The sequence below is a fragment of the Falco peregrinus genome, chromosome 5, assembly GCF_023634155.1.
Source record: "Falco peregrinus isolate bFalPer1 chromosome 5, bFalPer1.pri, whole genome shotgun sequence".
In the NCBI taxonomy this organism is placed as follows: domain Eukaryota; kingdom Metazoa; phylum Chordata; class Aves; order Falconiformes; family Falconidae; genus Falco; species Falco peregrinus.
In genome coordinates, this window is record NC_073725.1 from 46,616,331 (window position 1) to 46,637,379 (window position 21,049).

The following is a 21,049-nucleotide window of genomic DNA, read 5'->3' on the forward strand; positions in this document are numbered from 1 at the left end:
TAATAACATGTCTGTTGAGTTTCTCCAAGATAAGATGCAGTAACTCAGCTATACCAAACACAGAGGAACTGGTAGAACTTGAAATCTCTTCTCCCCTGGTAAAGACCTTGCACAATATAGCTGGCACTCGTTCATGGCACCAGACAATAAGGTGATCACCACCACACCACAGCCCACAAGTAAGTGTTTCTAAAACAAAACAGACCGAAATCTATCTTGGCAAAAATCATCGACTCATCAGCTATTCCATCTCGAGGGTCAAGACACATACCAAATTATTGTAGTTTAACAAACACATAGGACAGTAAGTGTAAAAAGCACTGCCTGTAATTCACAAGCTGTTTCAGACAGGCCCTTCCCCCAAATCCTGTACATGCTAGACAATCAGCTAGAAGCAAATCCTTCATTTCCACCAATAATATTCCCCTGACCAGTCCTGAATAGCCTTGATAGCAAATTAGCATTTCTATGGGCTCAGACCAATTTAGCCAATCTGCTTGTGTCCTTGCAGATTTTCTTTAATTTGGAAGTTGCTTTTCATTCTGTTGATTAATTAAAAAGAAGAGCCTCAATTTTTCTAATCATTATCTCCTTTGGGGAAGATTGAGTGAGAAGTACCTTCATTAAGGGGAGAAGTTCATTGAAAAGGAGAGTTTAAGGAACATGCATATATTTCATACACATACATATACTCCTCAATGGTAAAAGTGTTATCAGTTCTGATAAAAAATGCAAGATGAATATGGACATTGATGTTAAAAAAAAAAAAAAAAAAAAACACACCACTGTTTAACATTCTCAGATACACTGATACGGGTTATCATCAGATCCCAGCCCATTCTGACTTGGGCATACACAGCCGAGAACCATGTTTTTGAGATTAAGCTTCCAATAATTACCTTACCCTCATACGTTTTTTTACTTAAACTAAAGGCAAGTCCACAAGATGCAGCATTCGCAACATGCTGACACAGACTTCAATAGGTCTGTAAAGGAGGGCAGAAGTAGCCTACAAAAACACTATTTTTTTTCCAAACAGTAAAAAAGTGGGGAAAAAAAAAATCAGTTTAGGAATTCCGTTTTAATCCAGGCTGCCAACATTATAGCAAGAAATGAATCTACCTACCCACCCAATAGGAGTGCGATTTACAAAGCAATGCTGACTCTGACAGATGGAGCCTGGGAAGGTACGTGCCAGCTGCTCTGTTAGCAGCATTTTCTGCCCAATACAGCAGTGTTCATCTTGGCTCTGACCTAAACCACTCCCCTTATTAAAAAACAAAATATATATATAAAAACCAGTATTTTTGAAAACACTATTTTCAGTTCTCCTGCCAAATCCAGTAGAGGAGGTATCAGAGTAAATATATATGTTAGCACAATACATTGTTAATGTCAGTTGTTACAGTCTGTGTATACAATCAAAATAGCATGCCACACTGAACTGAGATGACAGAAGCAGACATGGTCATGTGTCATTTTCACACAACCCTTGTACACAATTAGTAAGACTTCAAGACTGCATATGCAGCAAGCTTAAGAAATTTGGCCCAAGTATTACTTTCTGTGGTTTACATTATTTAGACAACACAAGCTCCAGGACAGAAACCACATCTTCCATTTCTGTAAAGCACTGCACAGTATTAGCACGTACAGTTGCTTCAAAATTACACTTTTAACCTCCTTGCAGTGTCTATGATTTGCCTTATGACATCAAGCACACAAATTTCTTCACTGCTGATATAAAGCAAGCTCTGACATCAGAGACATCACCCAGAGCTCCAAATACAGACTAATGCCACCCCTGAACTGTCAGCCAGGAAAAGAAGCCCTTAGCACTTCCATAGCAGTCTTCCTTCTTCCACACTAAGAAAGCTACCCTAGGCTTTGGCATGTATGATTATTTCAGCACACTAGACAGCAGATAACAGGGAATTAGAGAGCTTACATTCCATTTGTTTCCTTATATGCTGCCTCTCAAATATTGATCTTTTCTTTTCTGTTTGTAATGGGGCTTGAAATTAAAATGCCTTTCTGTCTACTTTAAGTGCCAGCACCCACCAAACAAGTTTTAAACAAGTTTTAACTCATCTAACAAGGATATACTCATTGATAAGCCAAAGGTTTGTTGTTTGTTTTTTGGGTGGTTTTTTACTTTTTTTGGTGGGAATAGAAAGGAGACACTTTAGCATTTTTTAGTTACATTAATATCCTCCTTGTAATACAGTGGCAGCAACAAAGAACCTAACTGGAGTGACAAATCAGAACTGGGTAGATTTTCATACCATGCAAGCCTCCGAATCAAAATAGCTTAGAGTAACCTGTTTTGGGCAAAGCTCTTCAGCTCACACTGAGCGAAAGTCCCTTTTCATAATACTGGTAACAATGGTTCCTCCTACAGATTTTATTTACCTTTTCAGTTTACTCTCAAGGACTAGTGTGTGCTCACACAATCAGAAGGTTTTTTTATCTCTGTTTTGAGAAATCAAACTGAAGGAATAAGCCCAGAATAATACAAGAAATCTGTATCTGAAGACAAGCAACATGCTAAAATTCTATGACCTTTTACAGGTGAACTTCCAAGGCTACTTTTCTTTCTAGATCCTCACTCTCTAGTCCTCCCTACCCTCTAGGCAGGCCTGGAATCATACCAGAGGGCATTGAGCAACATTTAGAATAAAAGATCAAACTCCAGTGTCACCTCAGCACGCACAGATTATATGTCAACAGTGCTCTGAACCCATGCAATAGGGTAACCTCAACTGCTGCTTTGAAAGACGGCTAAACACTGAATGTCAGCATCGGCAAAAGGGTCAGTCCAAAAGCAAGCAGGCTCAAAGCTACACTCAGCATTACAACAGGTTTCTCCACATGGAGATGTCAGAGATGTTGCTGGACAACAAAGCAGGGAGGGAAGTAGGGAAGAGAGCATGGAAAGTCATTACTAGCAGGCCTGTCCAGCTCCAGGAAGAATCTCAAGGCACTAAAATGTAGAGCCAAGAGTTACACAGGCCTTTGACATCCAGTAAATGTCTGGACTGCAAGTGTTCCTAGTTCAGAAACAGTTCTCATATTTAAGAATGTCACTTTCAACACACAGCCACTGCCCAGATTTTACAGATCAGGCAATTCCCAAACATCACAGTATTTTTAAAACAAGAAATGGCCATTAACAGGGTCAAACTGTCTTCTCATACGTTGTAGCACTACACTTCTATTTAGTGTCTTGAAGATTGATATACTTGCTCCAGCAAGAAACCATCCAAGGGCTTGCAGAGATCTCACAACACTAGTGCAACATGCTCAGACTAGAAACCAGGGTACAGTTTTGTAGTAGCTCGCTTCCCACTACAAGGCATACTCTCACATAACGCACAGGCTATACAGTGATCTCATGGTCATAAACTAATGGACTGCAGTACAAGGACTGATGGTTTTTACAAGAACTTGCATGTAAGTGGAGAAAATCAACCTAGTTTCTGTTTCTATCTGATCGCATAAACAGCTGCTAATACTGCTTACACTTTTACACACTCCTGGATCTGACCGTACAATTTTTATCTGATAGTGGTTTAAGTACACCACCATCCAGTTTATTTTTGAAGAATTACTTATTATGTTAAAATGTGAGCTTATGGTTAGCAAGAGCATTCCAAAACCTTACATGCATAAACGTATTTGAATACCGTGTTATTTCAATTGCAGCAAGTAGGAATTTAGCTCCTCAAACACACACACCTCAGAACAAAACAGATGGCTCAGGAGAATGGAGGAGGGAGGAGGAATGGCAAGAGTCAATAATATAGCATTGTTTCTTGCCCAAAAAAACATGAACAGGACAGCAGGTAACAAAAATAAATAAATATGGTAATCTCCACATTCTGCAACAGACAATGCTTAACTTACAGAAACCAACAGAAGACAGAAAGCAAGCTCTTCAATAGAAAACACAGTGCCAAGTTAAGGAGTGAGAGGGTTTTGGGGGTTTTTTGGTGTTTTGTTGTTGTATTTTTTTAAAAGAACAAAGTCCTTGGAGAGACAATTGCTGTGGCATTAGCACAGCAGTAGTTCAAGTGAGTAACTGTTCCTAGAAATACAGCTGCGATGACTCCAGCAGACAATTACAGCAAAGTTTTCTAATCCATGTTGAAGTTCCACTGGTGTTTTTATGCTGCTCCTTCATGTGATTTTGAAGACTGCTTCCCCTTCATATACAGTGTTGTAGAGAAGGGCAGGTTTAGGCAGATGCAGGAGGTCCAGAGTCATACAGATGACAGCAGTGCTTGCACTTCCATGCAATCAGAGGCATGAGAATAGTCACATCCACATCACTCCCTGTCTCCCCTTCTGGTAGTAAAACCACCCCTCAAGTATTCTATTTCAGCACTTGTAGTAGGGCCACCAGGACACCTTGCTACCATCTCACCTGTAATCTGCTTGACCGATGAGCGGCCCTTGTTACAGCCACAGAGAGCTGTATTCAGAGAAACAGTCCTGTTCAACAGCTACAGAAATTTTTTTCCTAGCCACAAAAGAAGAATTTTCTTATCATGAGTGGCCACATTTTTACACCCATTATACTTAATGATTATACATTTCTCTTAACTTTTGCAGTGGTTAGTTTGCATTTAGTCATTTTCTGAGAAGACAAGCAGCTTAAATGAGTATCTTTTGCTCATTACTTATGTCTTCTATTTGCATAACTCCTTCACAACTGCTCCATTAAACACCTCTTTCCCTCCAAGGCCAATTGTAAAAAGCCTCCTGCTTTATGAGACTGACAAGCATGACTCACAGTGTTCGCCACATTCATTCCCCCAGGCCTCGTAGGATGTTACACAGCCAGTAAGTACCTGCTTCAGTTCCTACTCCCCCACTCCCAGTGCTGCCGCAGTAACCCCTTACAGAAACCTGGGAAAAAAAGTAAAGCTACCTCTCTAGCTGTCTGCTGTAGGTAGGAAGCAAATAGTAACAGTATTTGCTTTCAGTGTTGTCCTTCTACCACGTCACAGCCAGCAAGAAAGACTGGCTGAAGAGAGGTACACAGTGAAGGAGAGTTACACTCTCTCCCCTGTTCCTCCAGCGCTTTTACTCCTACCAGAAACTTGGTGTTGCTCAAGACCCTCGACTTGCTTTTGAATCACCCTTCAAACCATTCCCATTTTCTGTCAGCAAGGTAGAAGGTTATTCAACCTTGATTATTCTTCATCAACTCTTAAGACCTTTCCATGCCCAAGGAACATGCTGAAATCCTCCATGCCTCCCACATTCAGGACCAAAACCAGCAACTTTTCTCCTCTCGGTAGAGGAGCAACAGCCCACAGGTAATCCCCGCATACTTGGCTTCTGTCCCCAGTAAATGAGCCTCTCTCATAATTACAACAGATACCTCCCTCAGTCTCTAAACAGTCAATATTCACTGCAGAGTACCGACAGAAGCGGATTTTACAGTTCTTGTTCACTGACAGTAGGTTTCTAAAGAGGGAGCATGTGCTAGAAAGCTTTCCATTGTCTGTCACCCTTCTCCATTGGCTTAAAGGACAGACTGCTGAAGAGGAACAAAACATACATCTAGAAAGGACACAGTCACTACTCAAGTGATACAAGACCTCTCAGAAAGTAAGCAGCATTGTATGAGCCCAAGCTTCAATTACACCTATGGCAACAACAATTTTCCCTAACATTCAGAGCTAAAGACACTTTAGAAATCAGATACAAAATCTGTTGCCATTTAAGACAAAATTCCCTTGCAACGCTTCCAGGCAAATCTCAGGACTACTGCAGCAACTATGCCATTTCAGTGCTGGGAGAACATACGGTACGCTGCAGCAGGAAACACATCCACAGTATTTGAAGAGAGCCCTTGTACAGCCAAGCACTTCCAAACCAGACACACATTTTATCTAACGCAGCTAAAGCCAGGAGTTTGCATCACAGCTTCTCCCAGACATTTAGCAATCCTGCATGCCAGCCAGCAAATCAAAAGCTGAACAATCCCTAGCCAGGTCTCCAAGGATCCTGCCAACATAGAGTGCCTCGATACATCATATCTCTGTTAGTCTGACACTCTTTGGACCTTGACTGAAGCACCATCCAAGCCACCTGCCACAAGGCCTCACAGTGGGAACCCTGGAGGCTAGAATTGTGTTTTATAAAAACCCTTCAGGATCAGGTCCAGCTCTGCTTTGTGGATACATACCTACTAATGCATGTTAACAGAACACCGTTCCCCAACACATCCTCCTTTCCCTCGCTGGTAAGAGATTTAAGGCCCTCCAAGGACAGAAGTTTTATTAAGCCCTTTCCACTCCTTGGCCTCAGAGTAACAAAAGGACCAGCTTCCTGAACAAGACAAATTTCTTATAAAGGAAGGGCCTGGCCACATATATTCGAGAGGCCTCCTAACAGCTTTACTAGCAGACAGAATCATGTCAGTCCTATTGCACACAACATCTCCCCAGTTGTGTTCTTTCTTCTGTATTCTGCTCATCATGGCTTCCTCAGGTGGTTACAGACCACTTCATGGGCAAGGCTTTAGTCTCAACTCTGAGCCAATAAAGAGAATCTAAAAAAGAAGTGCATATAAACATATTCAGTAGCTACAGGTTTCCAATTATTCAAGCCCATGCTAGTAGAAGCTGTTTATCTGAAAGACATCATGAAAAACAGCTGCATAATTTAAGCTCCAAGGCAGTAAAATATGCAGATAAATAATAGAAAGACATTAATTAAAAGAAATAGGCAAGGGAAAAGAGGTTTTCAGATGAGATCTGAAATAAGACCCAAAGTCAATGAGGTAGAGAGCAAGCACGTGAGTCTGTTTCAGAGCCAGCAGCTGTGATGAGAGCACTCTTGAGTCAATGGTACCAAAAGAATAAGTCTACAGTGCTCGGCAATAGAAGACAGACAACAGGTCTAGGAAACTGCCTGTAGCAAGCAGATAGGATACTTAACACTGAGAGAGAAATCAGCAAATTGATATTAACATCACAGGCTAGGAGAAGCACCTGAAGAGAAAGAAATGTTAGTCACTATTATGTCACTGATGTTACTAGTGACAACATCATTAGGTGTACGAATGTGAAAAGACAAGCTATGGCATGGCTTTCTTGACATTATGGCAGCAGTCTGATGCAGCTGCCTGGACACTTCATTCTTCTCTTGTCTATTTGTTTTACACAGACATTTTCTTATCTCAGGCTCCAGAACACAGCATTTGTGCACGGAGACCACAGTTCAAATAATAATTTGTAGCACACCTGCTACAATAAAGTCAAATAAGATGCTCAACTGACAACAATTGCCACAGGACAAACACTGGTTGGTATATCTGCTGACCCTGAAGTACAACAAGGAGATCAGAGGATGAAAGTGAAGATATGCATCTGGTGAAAGATTAGCTGGAAAAAAAAGCCAACAACAAAACCCACGCTTGCCTGATAAAGTATAGCTTAGAAAAAACACTGGTGTGAAAATAGCCAGAAGAGTCTACATTTCAATTCTTTTCCAAGGACATCAAAGAAATGTTATGCTTGAAACAGTAAACAAACAAATTCTTTTTCTTGGAACTATTTATAACCTTAAGACCACCCGCTAAGAACATTACGCTTAACTCTAAGGATGTCAAACCAGCATTTCTTTTAGTAAGCCTCCTCTGCCAGAGTTCTGAAAGGCCTCCTTGCTTTCATAACAGAAGTAGGAACAGTACTACATCTTACTCCTCATTGTCTTTGACGTTACAATAAAATTAGGAAAGTGATGCAGTCTCTTCCCCAAGAGTTCTTTCAATGTTCATCACTACAGTATCAGGGCCTCCTCACACATGGAGCAGTGTGCTTGCTCTTTAACTTCTGCTGCAGAAAGAGTACACAGAACTGATTATTTTGGGCTCTTTGGAGAGGGAGGGAGGGAGGAAGGAAGAGGGAGGGATGACACTATCCCAAATGTATCTGCTATCTTAACATAAGAAACACAAGGAACATAACAAAGCTGTATCTCATTGCAGAAGATACAACCTCTACTGTTCTTTTAGAATATTCCCCAACAGCAGAAAACTGAATATGGCACACATCACGTGGCTATTACGAAGAGACTTTATCACAAGAGGCCCAAACCAAGAGAAGTTTTGATCTTCAGAGGCTTCTCCAGTTTGCCAAACCCAGCACTTACTAACTAGACATATTTGATCTGGAATCTATTTTTAATAACATTCTTGTCTAAAAGTCACCTTGTAAACAGTCAATCTTTTTCAGGGTAAAACTGATTTGTTTTGTGAGCTTCGCCAGCAGGTTGCCCACCAATTTTATCTCATGTTAATACAGACTGTTGAATTTTACAAGTTATTTGGAAATGCTGCACTCATGCTTTGCTCCAAGCTGAAATTCTCACGCGGAGTTCCACATCCCTCCTTTTCTTCTAAAATATCAACATCATAGTAACAAATCTACACTCTGCAAAGCATGCATGGCTCCTGTTAACAGCATTAAGGGCTTGCATATCTAATGAGTAACATGACTTGCATAGTTTCAAGCAAAGGTGGCATCTACACTCTTACTAATTAACCCAAGGAAAAAACCCACATTTCCTCTAATACCAAGAGGAGGCATTTACAGTTCCGCTTTCACATACTGTACAATAAACGGATTCTTCAAAGAACCCACCTGTTATAAGTGTTGTATCTTTTATTTCACTAGCTGGCCTGAGGTTGATGAAACACGTGACTGAGCCTCTCCAGCACAGCCAGATGGGCATGCTGACAGGCTGGAGGTGAAGGAGGAAACACACCTACAGATAACATGTTGCGCACAGAACTCTGTTCAGAAGTGCATCATAACCTATTCTCTACCACATACCCGGTGTTAGCCCCACAAGGGCTCTGCGCAAGTTTTGAGCTGCAAAGGGTTATTTCTATAACCCACAGGAGACATCAAGTGTCTGTCTGTGGCAGCCACTTCACCAGCAAGGTCAGGAAAAGGGAGGAACCACTTCAGGCACCGTATCTACTATTACGAATTCAGCGGTTACTTCCCTTAGGCGTGGAGGGAAGGGAGATTCCCTGTGACCGAGTTCACCTGCCGCTGTGACCAGTGCTCAGATTTGGGGGTGGGGGTGGAAAGAACAGCATCAGAGGAACACCACTCTGGTTAACACAAATACTAAAGGCAGCAAGAACACTCGGGTCATCATGAACAAGCCTGGACACTGAGTAACTGGGGGCCCACAAGCCTTTTCCTACCAGGTAAGAACAAATAACCACAACACACTCCTTTCAACCGTAAGTTACTAATTAAGAACTGAACACTGGCACAGAGAGAGCAAGATACACTCTCATCCCTCAAGGATGTCTTGCTACACCAGAACTGACACTTCATCCACACAGCTGCCGCCCTGCTGTTCTGTAGATAAGTAAGATTTCAGTCACCAGAACTGTCAAACACAGACTGCTTTCACTAACGAGAAAGACAGCGATATCTTCTAGTGCCTCTGCCAAGACAGACACCCCCACCAACATGCAGACAGACAGTACCGAAATCATTATGTAACTCCAGAAGTTTGCAAAGCCAAAAATTAGAATCTCAAGGTTCTTATGAGAGGAGATATGTAAAACCCTTAAAAAGTAAATGCTGCTAACGAGTCCAATGATGTTTTCAGGTGCATCTTTTCCCAAGGGATTCATTGCACTGTCTCTGTGGACACTGACTTCACATCTCTGCAGATACACACTTCTTGCTGCGCTGTAGTAACGGAGTCAACTTGGAAAGGCGGTGGGTGGGGATGGTGGCATGGAACCCTAGTGTACAGCACTGGAAGTCCAAACAATCAGGTTCTGTTCCCAAATCTGACAGCACGTCCCTATATGACCTTGCACAAGTCAGTTATAAATTCTATGCCTCCATTTATCCTTCTGTAAAATGAAGACAATTCAAAATACTCAACAAAAATATTGGGAGGTTGCATCAGGTTTTTTCTTTCACAGTCTGGGGTTTTTATTGTTAAACTTAGATCAGAAGCATAGATACTAACAGGAACTTTGCCCTCAGAGGTACAATGCTTCGTACTTGTACACGGCCTGCTCCTGTCTTCTTAAGTTCATTACAATGTGATCCACTTTATGAGCCCTCCTCAAGGCCTATCTATTTCCTCTTTACCATAAGAGCTACTTACTGCACCAAGCTCCCAGAGATCCAGAGGGAGGTAAGCATTAGACAGTTGCCCCTCTTAGTCATGTCTTCTTTCTTCCTTCCAACAATTCCACAGGGCTGGGCCCAGCAAGCAGAGCACAGAGAGCAAGGATCACACTTAACATACACTGCAAGCTTCTTCCTTCCAGCATATGTGGAAACAGAAGGGAGCGGACAGCACTTCCTTTGTGGAAGAAGCAGTATGCACCTAGAAAAAAAAAACTTAGCCCAATCCACTTTACTCTCCTCCCGATTAAGGCAGCACAGTGCCAACACAATCATCTGCTGAAATACTAACAAAAAATGGAATGGGAAGAGCAGCTGACATCTTGCTGGCTTCTTAAACCAAACGTACCAAAATTAGTGGAAACATTTCAAATTTTGGAAAAGCTCGTATCATCTCCTTTGGACACAAAACACACACACAACACTCTTGGATCTGTTTGCTGTGTGCACAGGGTAATCGCTGATTCAGTGAAGTTGCGCTATTGCCTTACTGCTGATTTTGAGCTAAACATAAAGCTGTATTTTCCAAAACACACACAACACACCAGCACATAAGAGGTACACAAGCCCAACCCACCAACCTGCACCCAATTTTTTTTTTTTTTTAAACCATGCCCATAGAAAAGCCAGTGCCTTTCATACTGATGGCAAGTGTTTGTTTAAACTACCTTAAAAAAAGAACAGTGTTTAAAAGTTAAGCTAACATGTTAAAGGATATGAGTTAAGCCTACAAACCATAGTGTATGGTAAAACCATATTTTATCTTGTTGCTCTGAAACTCTCCAATTTTGAATTATATTTTGATGTTACAGAACATGAAGTAGCTTAATTTGCTTTTCTTACAAAATGTTCCAAATTTAGCAATGAAACCAGGAGGGGGGAAAAAAAAAAAAAAAAAGGAAAAACCCACTGTATTTACTCTCAATACAAACTAATTAACCTATGAACATAAAAGCATGCAAGTTCTCACAGCTCATAAAAGATTTTTATTAGTGACAATTTAAGAAGTTTATCCTTTTAAAGCAGGCCACTTCCTGAATTAGACATTCTGAGTGCACTACTTTGTACTGAACTAAACCAAGCCACTCTCCATACACCAGGCAACCAAGCTGAGTGTCAAATCTGTTACCAACATTTACGGAAAACGACACACCATGAAAAATGTTATTTCCTTTCCAATATGTACAATCTACTGTATAGTAAGTGTGGAACATCCAACCTATAAACCAGAAAGAATTCCTACACACATACTAGAAGACAACATAAGGATTTGTGAAACTTCTTGCATGCAACACTGTGCAGCCACACACATTTATTGCTCTACCAACTTGGAAAGACACTTCAAATTTTTTTGCAACAGTAGTCAAACTTAAATCTGTCCCTGCTTTTGTCTGTTTTACCCAGAACTTGTAAACCCACCATTTAGTTCCCACATACCAGTTGGAAGCTACAGAAGGAAACAGCATGATAACAAAAAACCACGTATTTAGGCAACACAGCACTTACTTCCTTAAAAGGTCTTTCACTTAATTTATTTTCTAAAGCTGCTAAACCTATCCACTAGAGACTATCAAGATCAGAATTTACACAAGTAGTACATATTCCAAGCCATTCATTTAGAGGTTCTCACAGTCATATAAAAATTATATTTGAGTTTAAAAAAATATTACAAATGGATCTTACCAAGTGGCCTAGAAGCAAAGGGATTGATGAAAACTATGTATATGCCTGTGCATAAACAAGACTATAAGAAACATCTGATTTAGACAGTAGGAGAGAGTTGTAAGCAGTGTTTTACAGCACTACACCAGCCAACTGAAGTTGCTCAAAAGGAAGTCATCAGCACAGTAACACTGAAGACACTGGTTTCCTGCATCATTCTAACACCTCATAGGCTAGTTATTGTAAATAACTTCATTAAAAACTGAAAGTAATTCAGTTCAGCCAAGAAACTGACAGGAAAATCTCTCTGGAAGTTAGTATTTTCAGCTGAAGAATCACAATTAGAACTCTAAGTACTTTAACTCCATGTTATTTCTGCATTAGTATTGATAAAGTCCATACTATTCAGGATACTGATTAAATTCCTCACTAGCATCTTCAGCTTTATGTTACAGATTTTCAGATAACTCTTCACGGTTACATACAAACTGAAAGGGGCTAAGTTCCAGAATTATTTGCAGGCAAAAGGATTTGGGGAAGGCATTAGGTACTGGAACTTACAGTTACATGGCACCTATGAAGAAGTTTTGTTTATTTCCATTATCAGATAGTTTCATCACTCCTTCCCTTGCCTAATCTCACTGCACTTTATAATAAAGGTATGCCAATTCACAAGCAAATGTCTCCATCACAAGAGAACAGTCATACCAGTATTCTCAAGAGTGATAGGAAAAATATTTAGAAAACTATACATAAAGTACATTTTCCTTGATATCAAGAAAACTTATTTCAGGAGACAAAAACATGCTTCCAGTTAAAGATCCAAGGTTCAAAACCTGCTCTTAAAACCGTTCAGAGTTTAAGTCTCTGATCTAAAAGAAAATAGGAATTTTCTACCAGTTTGTCACTGAAGCTTCCAACTAGAAACATAACAGATTTTAAATCATGTCACAGGTTAAATATAGTAATGTACTTATAACACCTTTTTCCTTCTAGTCAAAGCCAAAATCCCCACCAATAACATCACAACTTCCTTCAATTACTACTTCTACATTTGATTTCCTTTTTTTCTGTCTCACTCTCTCCCCCATCCCCCCAAGACTGCCACCATACCATACTTTCCTTTTAGCACTGCAGGTCTTCCTTAGAAACTTATTTACTCTGCTTCTCCCCAGCTATTTTCCCTTCCTATCAGATAAACGTTCTAGGTAATCAGAACACACGTGGAGAGCAAACTGTGTTACTGCCTGGCATTCCGATTTATTCACAATTTGCCTTAGCAAGAAACTGCTTCCCACTTTTGTTAGAATAGTGGTTTTCAGCTTGACCGTCCCAAATGCTGTCACCTTTCCTAAATGCTTCACTAAAAGGATGCTTACTGTCAATAGAGCCACATCCACCATTAGGGACTCGGGTGGGACCCAGGTGAGTTCTTCTCCAATACCTCCTCTTTTTTTTTTTTCTTTTTTTGAAGAATCCCAAAAGACACTGAACACACTCTCTTAAAAAAAAAAACAAATCAGTATGACTGAGATTTTACCAGAATTATTCCCACGTTAAGTGGGAGAGACAAAACAAGATTCCTATGTTTTCAGATACAAAAAAATAGAGATATAGTTTGAATACAGCAATGTAATTAGGGGTAGGAAATTGCTTTCCTGTTTAAGTGAGCAAAGAATACAAAACATAAGGCTGAGAACATCAAGAGTTCTGAGTAAGTATCTGAGTGCTATTACAATTACTACAGATTGTTACCATCAGCAGTCAGAACAGTCAGATAAACTTGTACCACCTCAGTGCCACAACGCAGAGTAGGTGACAGCACACGGTGGGTTTTCCTGCTAAGAATCACATAGCCTTTCCCACAGAACGAGAGAAAACTCTCCAAATGCGAAGCTATCCAAAGTCAGAGGAGCCAGACTGAATCTGTCACCCTCTATGGGATAAGTTACAACGCGTAGCCGTTTCTGAACTGTTTTAATACTCACTTCATCGACAGGTTCTGTGTTCTGGCCTGCCTTTCTTATAAAATGCTCAATTACATCAAATTAAAAAAAAAAATTGTACTATGCGTTGGTTAAGCCTCTACCTCTCCTTTCCTCCATTCCCATCCCACGATATACACACTCCCAAATCTCAACCCAGTGCCCTGTGTCAGATCGCCTAATCCTGCAGTGGCCCCACCACAGGCACAGGAAGTATAATCTGTTCAGTAGTCCAACTGGAGAGCAGATGGCTTTGTATAAAGTGCTGATTAAAAAACCCACCTCCATCACTCATTAAAAAATATGTAATTTTATCAATTTATTTGCCATTTTCACTGAGTAAACATACAACGGGTGTACAAAACAAGCGAGGTATAAATTTCTCAAAGCTACCGCACAAGTCCTCATTACGAATTTTAGAATTCCAGCTTCCTTTCAAAAGGGGTAAACACAGCTGTACACAGATAAAACAGACTGTACCAATCCCACATCCAGCTGACCTTGATACTTGAGGTGAAAATGAGCTATCACATTTAAAAAATAAATAAATAACTACATAAAAACCACCCCAAATGACTGGATAGGACCTAGCTCAAGTGTTGGGTTTTTTGGTTTGTTTGCTTGAAGAAAAAAAAAGACAATTTTTAGGACCGAAGAAAACAACCTAACTGAAGATTCTCTGTAAGTTTCTAACACAGGGAAAAAGTCAGGAGCAGGAGACAGGTCAAAACTTGTGCCGCAATTACCATGCTCATGTATTTGTCATATTTCCCATGAGTAAAACCAAATGAACCTCGCCTCTTAGAAACATTTATATCAGCAGCTTTCTTTGGGTGGAGCAAACAACTCGGAAGAGTAAATAGACATTAACTCATACTACCTCACATACCACACACACCAAAAAAAATCTTGACAATATGGCTTGTTAGAGCAGTTTTAATCCAAGTAGCTCATTTAGAAAAAAGTATTTCACTTCATATTATTAAAGCTGTGTTTTCAAATCTGCTGCTCCATTACTAAAAACAGTAAGACAGCTTACCAACAACAACGGATGCCAGAGAATTTAACAACCTGCATTAAATACTCATCACAGGTAGTCTAGTTTTAGATTCAACAAGTTCACTTTACAAGCTGTCTAGTAAGTAAAGCGGAGCTCATTTGCTTTCCCCCTTCAATTTTTTTGTTAAAAAAAAAAAAAGTTGAATTTGAGCATCTCTGGATGGCTCTGTAGCCACATGAGTATAACCAAATACACAGACTTAGGGAGTTTCGTGCGGCAAATCTTGAAAAAATAATAACAGCAAACTGTGCTTAAAAGCAGCTTCACAAAAATAGCCTTAAAGCAAGGCCAAGAAGCACTGGCATTCGGGGAGGAGGGAGGGGGATCCACACCGACCGGAGACACGGTACAGCCAGGGGAGCCTCCTCCAGCACCGGAGACCCGGTGTGAAACCGCGGCTGCAGGGTGCCTGCGAGCGGAGCCTGCGAGCGGCACCGATTGCCATTTTGAAGCACCACCCCACGCTCGCGCACGGGCAGCCCCCAGCCCCCACAGCCCGCGGGATGCGGGCCCCGGCGCGCCGCGCTCCCTGGGCCCCGCCGGGGCTCCCCCGCGGCTCCCCCCCGCCGACCGAGCTCCGTGATGTCCCCCGCGTGCGGGGCCCCTTCCGCCCCCCGCGCCGCTGCGGATGGCGCTGGCGGAGGGGCCGGCCGGCACCCGCGCTCCACGTGAGGCGCGCGGAGCTGCCCGCCTCAGCGACCGCCGCCAGCCGCCGCCCCGGGGCCCGGCGGCGTCCCCCGGAGGGAGCCGCGCCGCTGGGAGGCGAGGGGGAAACCCGAGATACCGGGTCTGAGCCGGCCACACGGAGCAGCTCACCGGCCTTCGTGCCCCGCTCACCCCCCGCCCCAGCCCAGGGAGGTCTCCGGGATGTGACTCATAATAAATAAATACAGAAAAAAAGAAGGGGGGGAAAAAAAAAAAAAAAAAAAAAGACACACCCTCCGAGCCGGACTGACATAATAACCCCCTCCCTTCCCCTCCGGAGAGGGGGCAGGGAAGCCCGGTCGTTGGGCTGCAAAAGTTGAAAGAAAAGGCAAACCCGGGGGAAGGGCTGCGGGGCGGGGAGCGGCGGCGGGGGCAGCCAGGCGCCGCGCTGCCCCTCCGGCGGCTCCGGCCCCGCCGCCCGCACCGGAGCCTCGCCTCGCCGCCCCACCGCCGGCCCCGGTGCGCTGCCCCGCCGCCCCTCACCTGGATGTAGTTGTTTTCGCAGTAGTCGGCCACTCGAGTGAGGTTCTGGTAGCTCTCGAGCAGAGCCCGCTTGCCAGAAGGGATTTCCTCCTCTAGCAACATCTGCAACTCTGCCATTTTCCACCCCTCCGCATCGCTTCCTCTTGCATTAAAGAGACAGCGGCAGCGCCGGGCTCGCAACCCGCCTGGTATTGTGGGATTCCTCCTCGCCTCGCTTTCGTGAGCTCTCGCTTTCCCCACCCATCCTTCCCCCTCCGAGGGGTGGGGAAAAAAAAAAAGAAAAAAAAAAAAGGGAAAAAAAAAAAAAAAAGAAAAAAGCCACCCCCGCTTTGCAAAGCAAGCCGGGAGCTGTAGGCCACGCCGCGACGCCAGGGCTCATGCGCGGGGCGGGCCCTGCCGATGGCCGCGGCCGGGAGATGGCGGGGCCGGGGCCGCCGCCCTGCCTGGCCCCAGCGGCGGGAGCGGGGCTGCCGGACCGGCCTTCGTGGCGCCTGGAGACTTGGGGGAGCCGTTTGTGTCCTCCCCCCGCTCCCCTCAAATAAAACCTCCAGCCCCAGCAGTGCTGCCCTGAGGTGGCAGCTCTCTTCAGGAGAGGCTGATAGCAGCTAGAAGGGAAGTGCTGCCCTGGTTATAGTCTCCTGTATGGGTAGAAATCTGTAAGATGACAATAAAATCGGTAAAACAATAGCGGTATCGTGAATAGGGGCTCCTAACCTCCCTTCCCAGGGGGTTATCCCGAGGGGGAGAGAGAAACACTGAAAGTAAGCTGTGTCGATCTTTGTGAAGGCCTGCCTGGAAGTAATAATTGACGTTTCACATTTTTCTGCTTTTAGTTTCATAAGAAGACTTTAAATATTTGGCTGTGATAAATACATTATTCCTACCACTCTTTTCCCTCAATTGTTAACGATCCTTCAGGGCCTCTGGTTGTTGTAAAGGTATGGAAGATAAAGGTCTGGCGACTATTTAGTCCAATCTTTCCTGCACGTGTTGTTTGGGGATTTTTTTGTAAGCCAAATCCTGTTGTCTGTGATTATACCAGAAGAAAAGCCAACAACAGCAGGTGGCTGCTACGCTGGGATGTCCAAGCCTGCCTTTGCAATGAGTAACGGGCCCAGAAGAAGCTCTTTCCAAAGCCTGTTACTCATGCTTTGGCTTTGTGTGCTGTGTCTACAGAGGAAGAAACTAATAGCAACTGCTATTAGTCCTTGCGTTTTAGTAGTTGTCCCAGAGAAACCCACACAATGCTGAAAAGTCAGAGAGTTTCAGAAAAATATATTCTAAGATACACAGTAAGAAAGGCTGCCTCATCTCTGCGTAATCGTGTGGTATTTTGCATGTCATCTGGAGTCTTCTATTTGCAGCATTAAAAACCACTCTGGTCATACCTTTGGTGTACCTGCTGATGTCTCTAAATCAAGGTGGAGAGAGGAAAAATAATTCTTCCCTTCCCTCCGAGGTCAGCAAAATCCAGCATCTCAGTCTAGAACTGTGGAAATGAGGGTGAATGGTAGGGAGCTGGGGGAGTACCGGTGGGCCTGGGAAGGTCTCTTCAGCTGCAGTTCCAAAACCCACCCCCTGGCTAGGACAGCTGGACAGGTGCTGAGAGAGCTGCTTGAGTGCTGCCTGGGGCAGCAGGGAAGGGGCTGGTATATTTGCAGCAATTGCTGTGGGGTAGAAATGCATCCACATTGCTGTCTTCTGATGGTTAATTCATTTGGCATCTAGCAAAATTGTTTCCCAAGTGGCTTCAATAACTCTCTTTAGGACAGCATGTAATTTCCAATAAAACATTTTATTTTGGATTCCAAGTACCCTTTTAATGTAAAATAATTAAATTTGATCTGCACCAGTACTGAGATATAGACAAGCTTTTAATGGGTCCCAGGGCAAGTATGATCAGAAACCATCCTGGGCACTGGCTTCTTTTTGTTTCCAGCTTTCATCATACAAAGACAAATTTGGTTTCTCTGTTCAGTCTGGCTGCAAGTTGCCAAACACCCATTGGCTTGGATGAGTCCCTGATTGTCTTCAGATCACAGACTGACCTCATGGAAGCTGTTAACACCCTCACACAGCACAACCATTGTCGGCTCTTCTTAAAACGTTGTTGCTGCCCCTATACCAAGAGACAGTAGATGTGTGGGGCCTTGCACATAGACTGTTTTCGGTATGAGAAAAATTAGCGGTGTGCGTTTTGCTAAATGTGTTTCACTTCAGCAGGCAACCTAGTCTGATGGCAGGACAGCGGCTGAGCAGGGCAGTGCTGGCTCCCAAGAAACGCACCCACCTCTGGCAGCAGAGCAGAGGCTTCAGGAGGGCTTACAGCCCCTTTCCCTTCAACAGATCCCGACCCACAAGGCCTCGCACAAACCTAGAATCCCACCAGCGCTGCGTCAAGATGTTCTCGCAACGCCAAAGACCTTGGAAGACGGCGTCAAAGAGCGCCACCTTGTGACAGCTGCGTTGAGACTTTTCTACCGCCTGGCGGGCACAGCCGCTGGGTAGACTTTGTAGATACAGAACCACCCTAACTGGCTCCACGCTGAGCTAAGTCGATTCCAGCTGGACTTTATAACTTTGTGCCATACAACCACGGCAGTAGTGCTGTGAGGGCCACACAGTAAAAAAAAAATGTACTGGGAATTGTGGTGCAGACATGCTCAACTGATTGGATCAGCCGGCCTTACTAGCTCCTGCCCCATGTTAGCCCTCCTGTTTTCAGAATGACTCTCTGCAAGGTCACTTATGTGTCTTTGCAGTGTGTTCCTCATGTCTGAGGTTTTTGGAGGGTTTATCGACTCAGATGCAATAGACTCAAGGTGACTCCATGAGTGTACCTGGTGTATACACGAAGTGATCCCAAAGCACCTGAAAACACAGAGACATTTGGGAGCTATGCAAGTGCTAGCTAAATCTAGCAGAACGAGCCCTGAGCCAAAGCCAATAAATCTTAGACTTGAGCTGACATTTGTTGAAGACACTACTGTGCATCTGAGCTGCATTCACTGTGCTGTTGTTTAGAAACTGTGGTGGTGTTATCATCATCATCATCACACTTTCCCATTGCTCCAGACAATAAACTGCTGATTAGAACAAAAGTTAACTAACTTACTCAAGACACCTTAAGTGTGCAAGGGAGCTGGGAATTAAAATTTTCCTAGCTGGGGCAGCCAGACTGGTAGAGGAAAAAATGTAATGATACTCTTCAAGCTCCACCCAAATGATCACCTGAATGAGATCCCATCCAGAGTAAAGTGTACTTACATACCTCTCAATGTCTCAACTGTCTGTCCGAGATTTGCTCCTCTTCAGTGAGGCATCATGATCTCCAGGGGCAATACTGTCCTTCTGGGACATAGCCCATTTTGGCTGGCAGAGAAAAATGTGACTATATTCTAAATGCACCTGTTTAGAACAGCATCAAAGTAGCAGCATCAAAGCAACTTCTCCTGCGCTGTAATTTGTGTAGCTCTGTAACTGTCTATTCCCTTTTATAGGCCACAAATTGACATGTGTCTTAGTTTTTCCCTTGGGAACAGTACTTGTTTTGGTAGTGTTGATTGGAAAATAATTATTTTTTGTTGGACTGTTTCTCAGCTGGATCAATTCCCGATTCAGTAGTTTAGCCACACAAGCACTTTTGATTGATAGGGCAAAGGAGATCACGGATCTGAGGGGGCAGCTGGAAGCACAGAGGATGCAGGGCCTGTTCAGATCAGCCGCATCAGCTCTACTGCCAAATGCCAAGTCTCATGCTCTTGTAAGAAAAATTTTGTTGATTACAGTGGTATAGTTACACAAGTGTGGCTGTACTGGGACAATCCTATGTGAATACTTAATGCTGTAACTTTTTTTTTTTTTTTCCTGAGACCAGAAGTTGCCTTTTTTGTATTTCCTACACTAAATCATAAGTATCTGCCCAAGAAGGTACATAGCTCTGCACTCTCGTGGGCACCTCCTCGTACCCTTTTTTGCAATTAATATTTTTAAGGTTTCATCACAGCTGTATCAACTGGAGATGCTCCCTTCTGCCTTGCCACGGGAGCAGGGGTATTTGGGGCAGGGCTGCATCCCTGAGCCTGGTCCAGGGACCCCATCACCCCCCGCACGCCAGTTGCTAGGCAGCCAGCGAGCTCTGTGCGGCAGAGCCAGCACGCACCAGCCAGGCATTGCTAGGCAGCCTGAGCTGCTGGGGAGCACAAAAATAACAAGATTCAAAACTGTGGCTTCAAGAATGCACAAGATAAGAGCAGCACAAAAATAAACAGTTTTACTGTATTTTGACATGACCCTTCTCCTCTAATACATTTTCACATGCAGGATTTCCCTTCTGTCTTGACCTCATTTTTCATAAAATTCTCTCCTCTTCATCCCTACTGCATGCTTATCTTTGCTCCTTCGCAGTGCTCTGGTGTCAACAGCCTGTCCTTTTCTCTCACCTCCACTACCTTTTTCTCTGTCATTTCGGTTGTTTGCCTCCCATGTTCTGCTGGATCCCCTGTTCCTCTGGCCTCTTTCATTTTTGTCTTCATTCCTTCACCTTTCTCAGCTCAGCCTCTGGCCACCAGGTTGCCTCCTGATTTTGCCTTTCCATTTTCACTGCATCAAAGAATTCCTCCCATATCTTCTGTTCCCAGCTTCCGATTTAGGTCCCTTCTGCTGCCATCACTTCCAGCTGCCTTTCACAAGGTAGGGTTATCTTCTTAATCCCTAAAAATACTGCCAAGGCAGAGGAGGCATCCACTGCCCCAAGAGTGTGGGGAAAATGGAGGATCCAGACCCTGGTGATGCAGCCAAACATATGCAGAACCTCAAGAAAGCCCATTTCTTTCTTCCTAGATGTAAACCAGGTAACATGGGTATTGTGTGACAAATGACAAGATGGCTTGCTTCTTACACCTGTAAAAAATGAGGCTAAACTATTTTGTTATAAAAGCATTTTGAAGAACGGCTGGCTTTAAAGC

General features: G+C 43.4%; 1 protein-coding gene across 14 annotated transcripts in view; it reads right to left on the reverse strand.

Moving 5' to 3' along the window:
- ABI1 (abl interactor 1) overlaps positions 1-16,338 on the reverse strand; it is an 81,963-nt gene extending 65,625 nt beyond the window's left edge. For all 14 annotated transcript variants that reach the window (XM_005233888.4, XM_005233884.4, XM_005233881.4 and 11 more), the window contains exon 1: positions 16,083-16,338. In XM_005233888.4, the coding sequence (XP_005233945.1) occupies positions 16,083-16,199 (117 nt within the window). In that variant the 5' untranslated portion in view covers positions 16,200-16,338. The remainder of the gene's footprint in view (positions 1-16,082) is intronic.
- Positions 16,339-21,049: the final 4,711 nt, after the last annotated feature.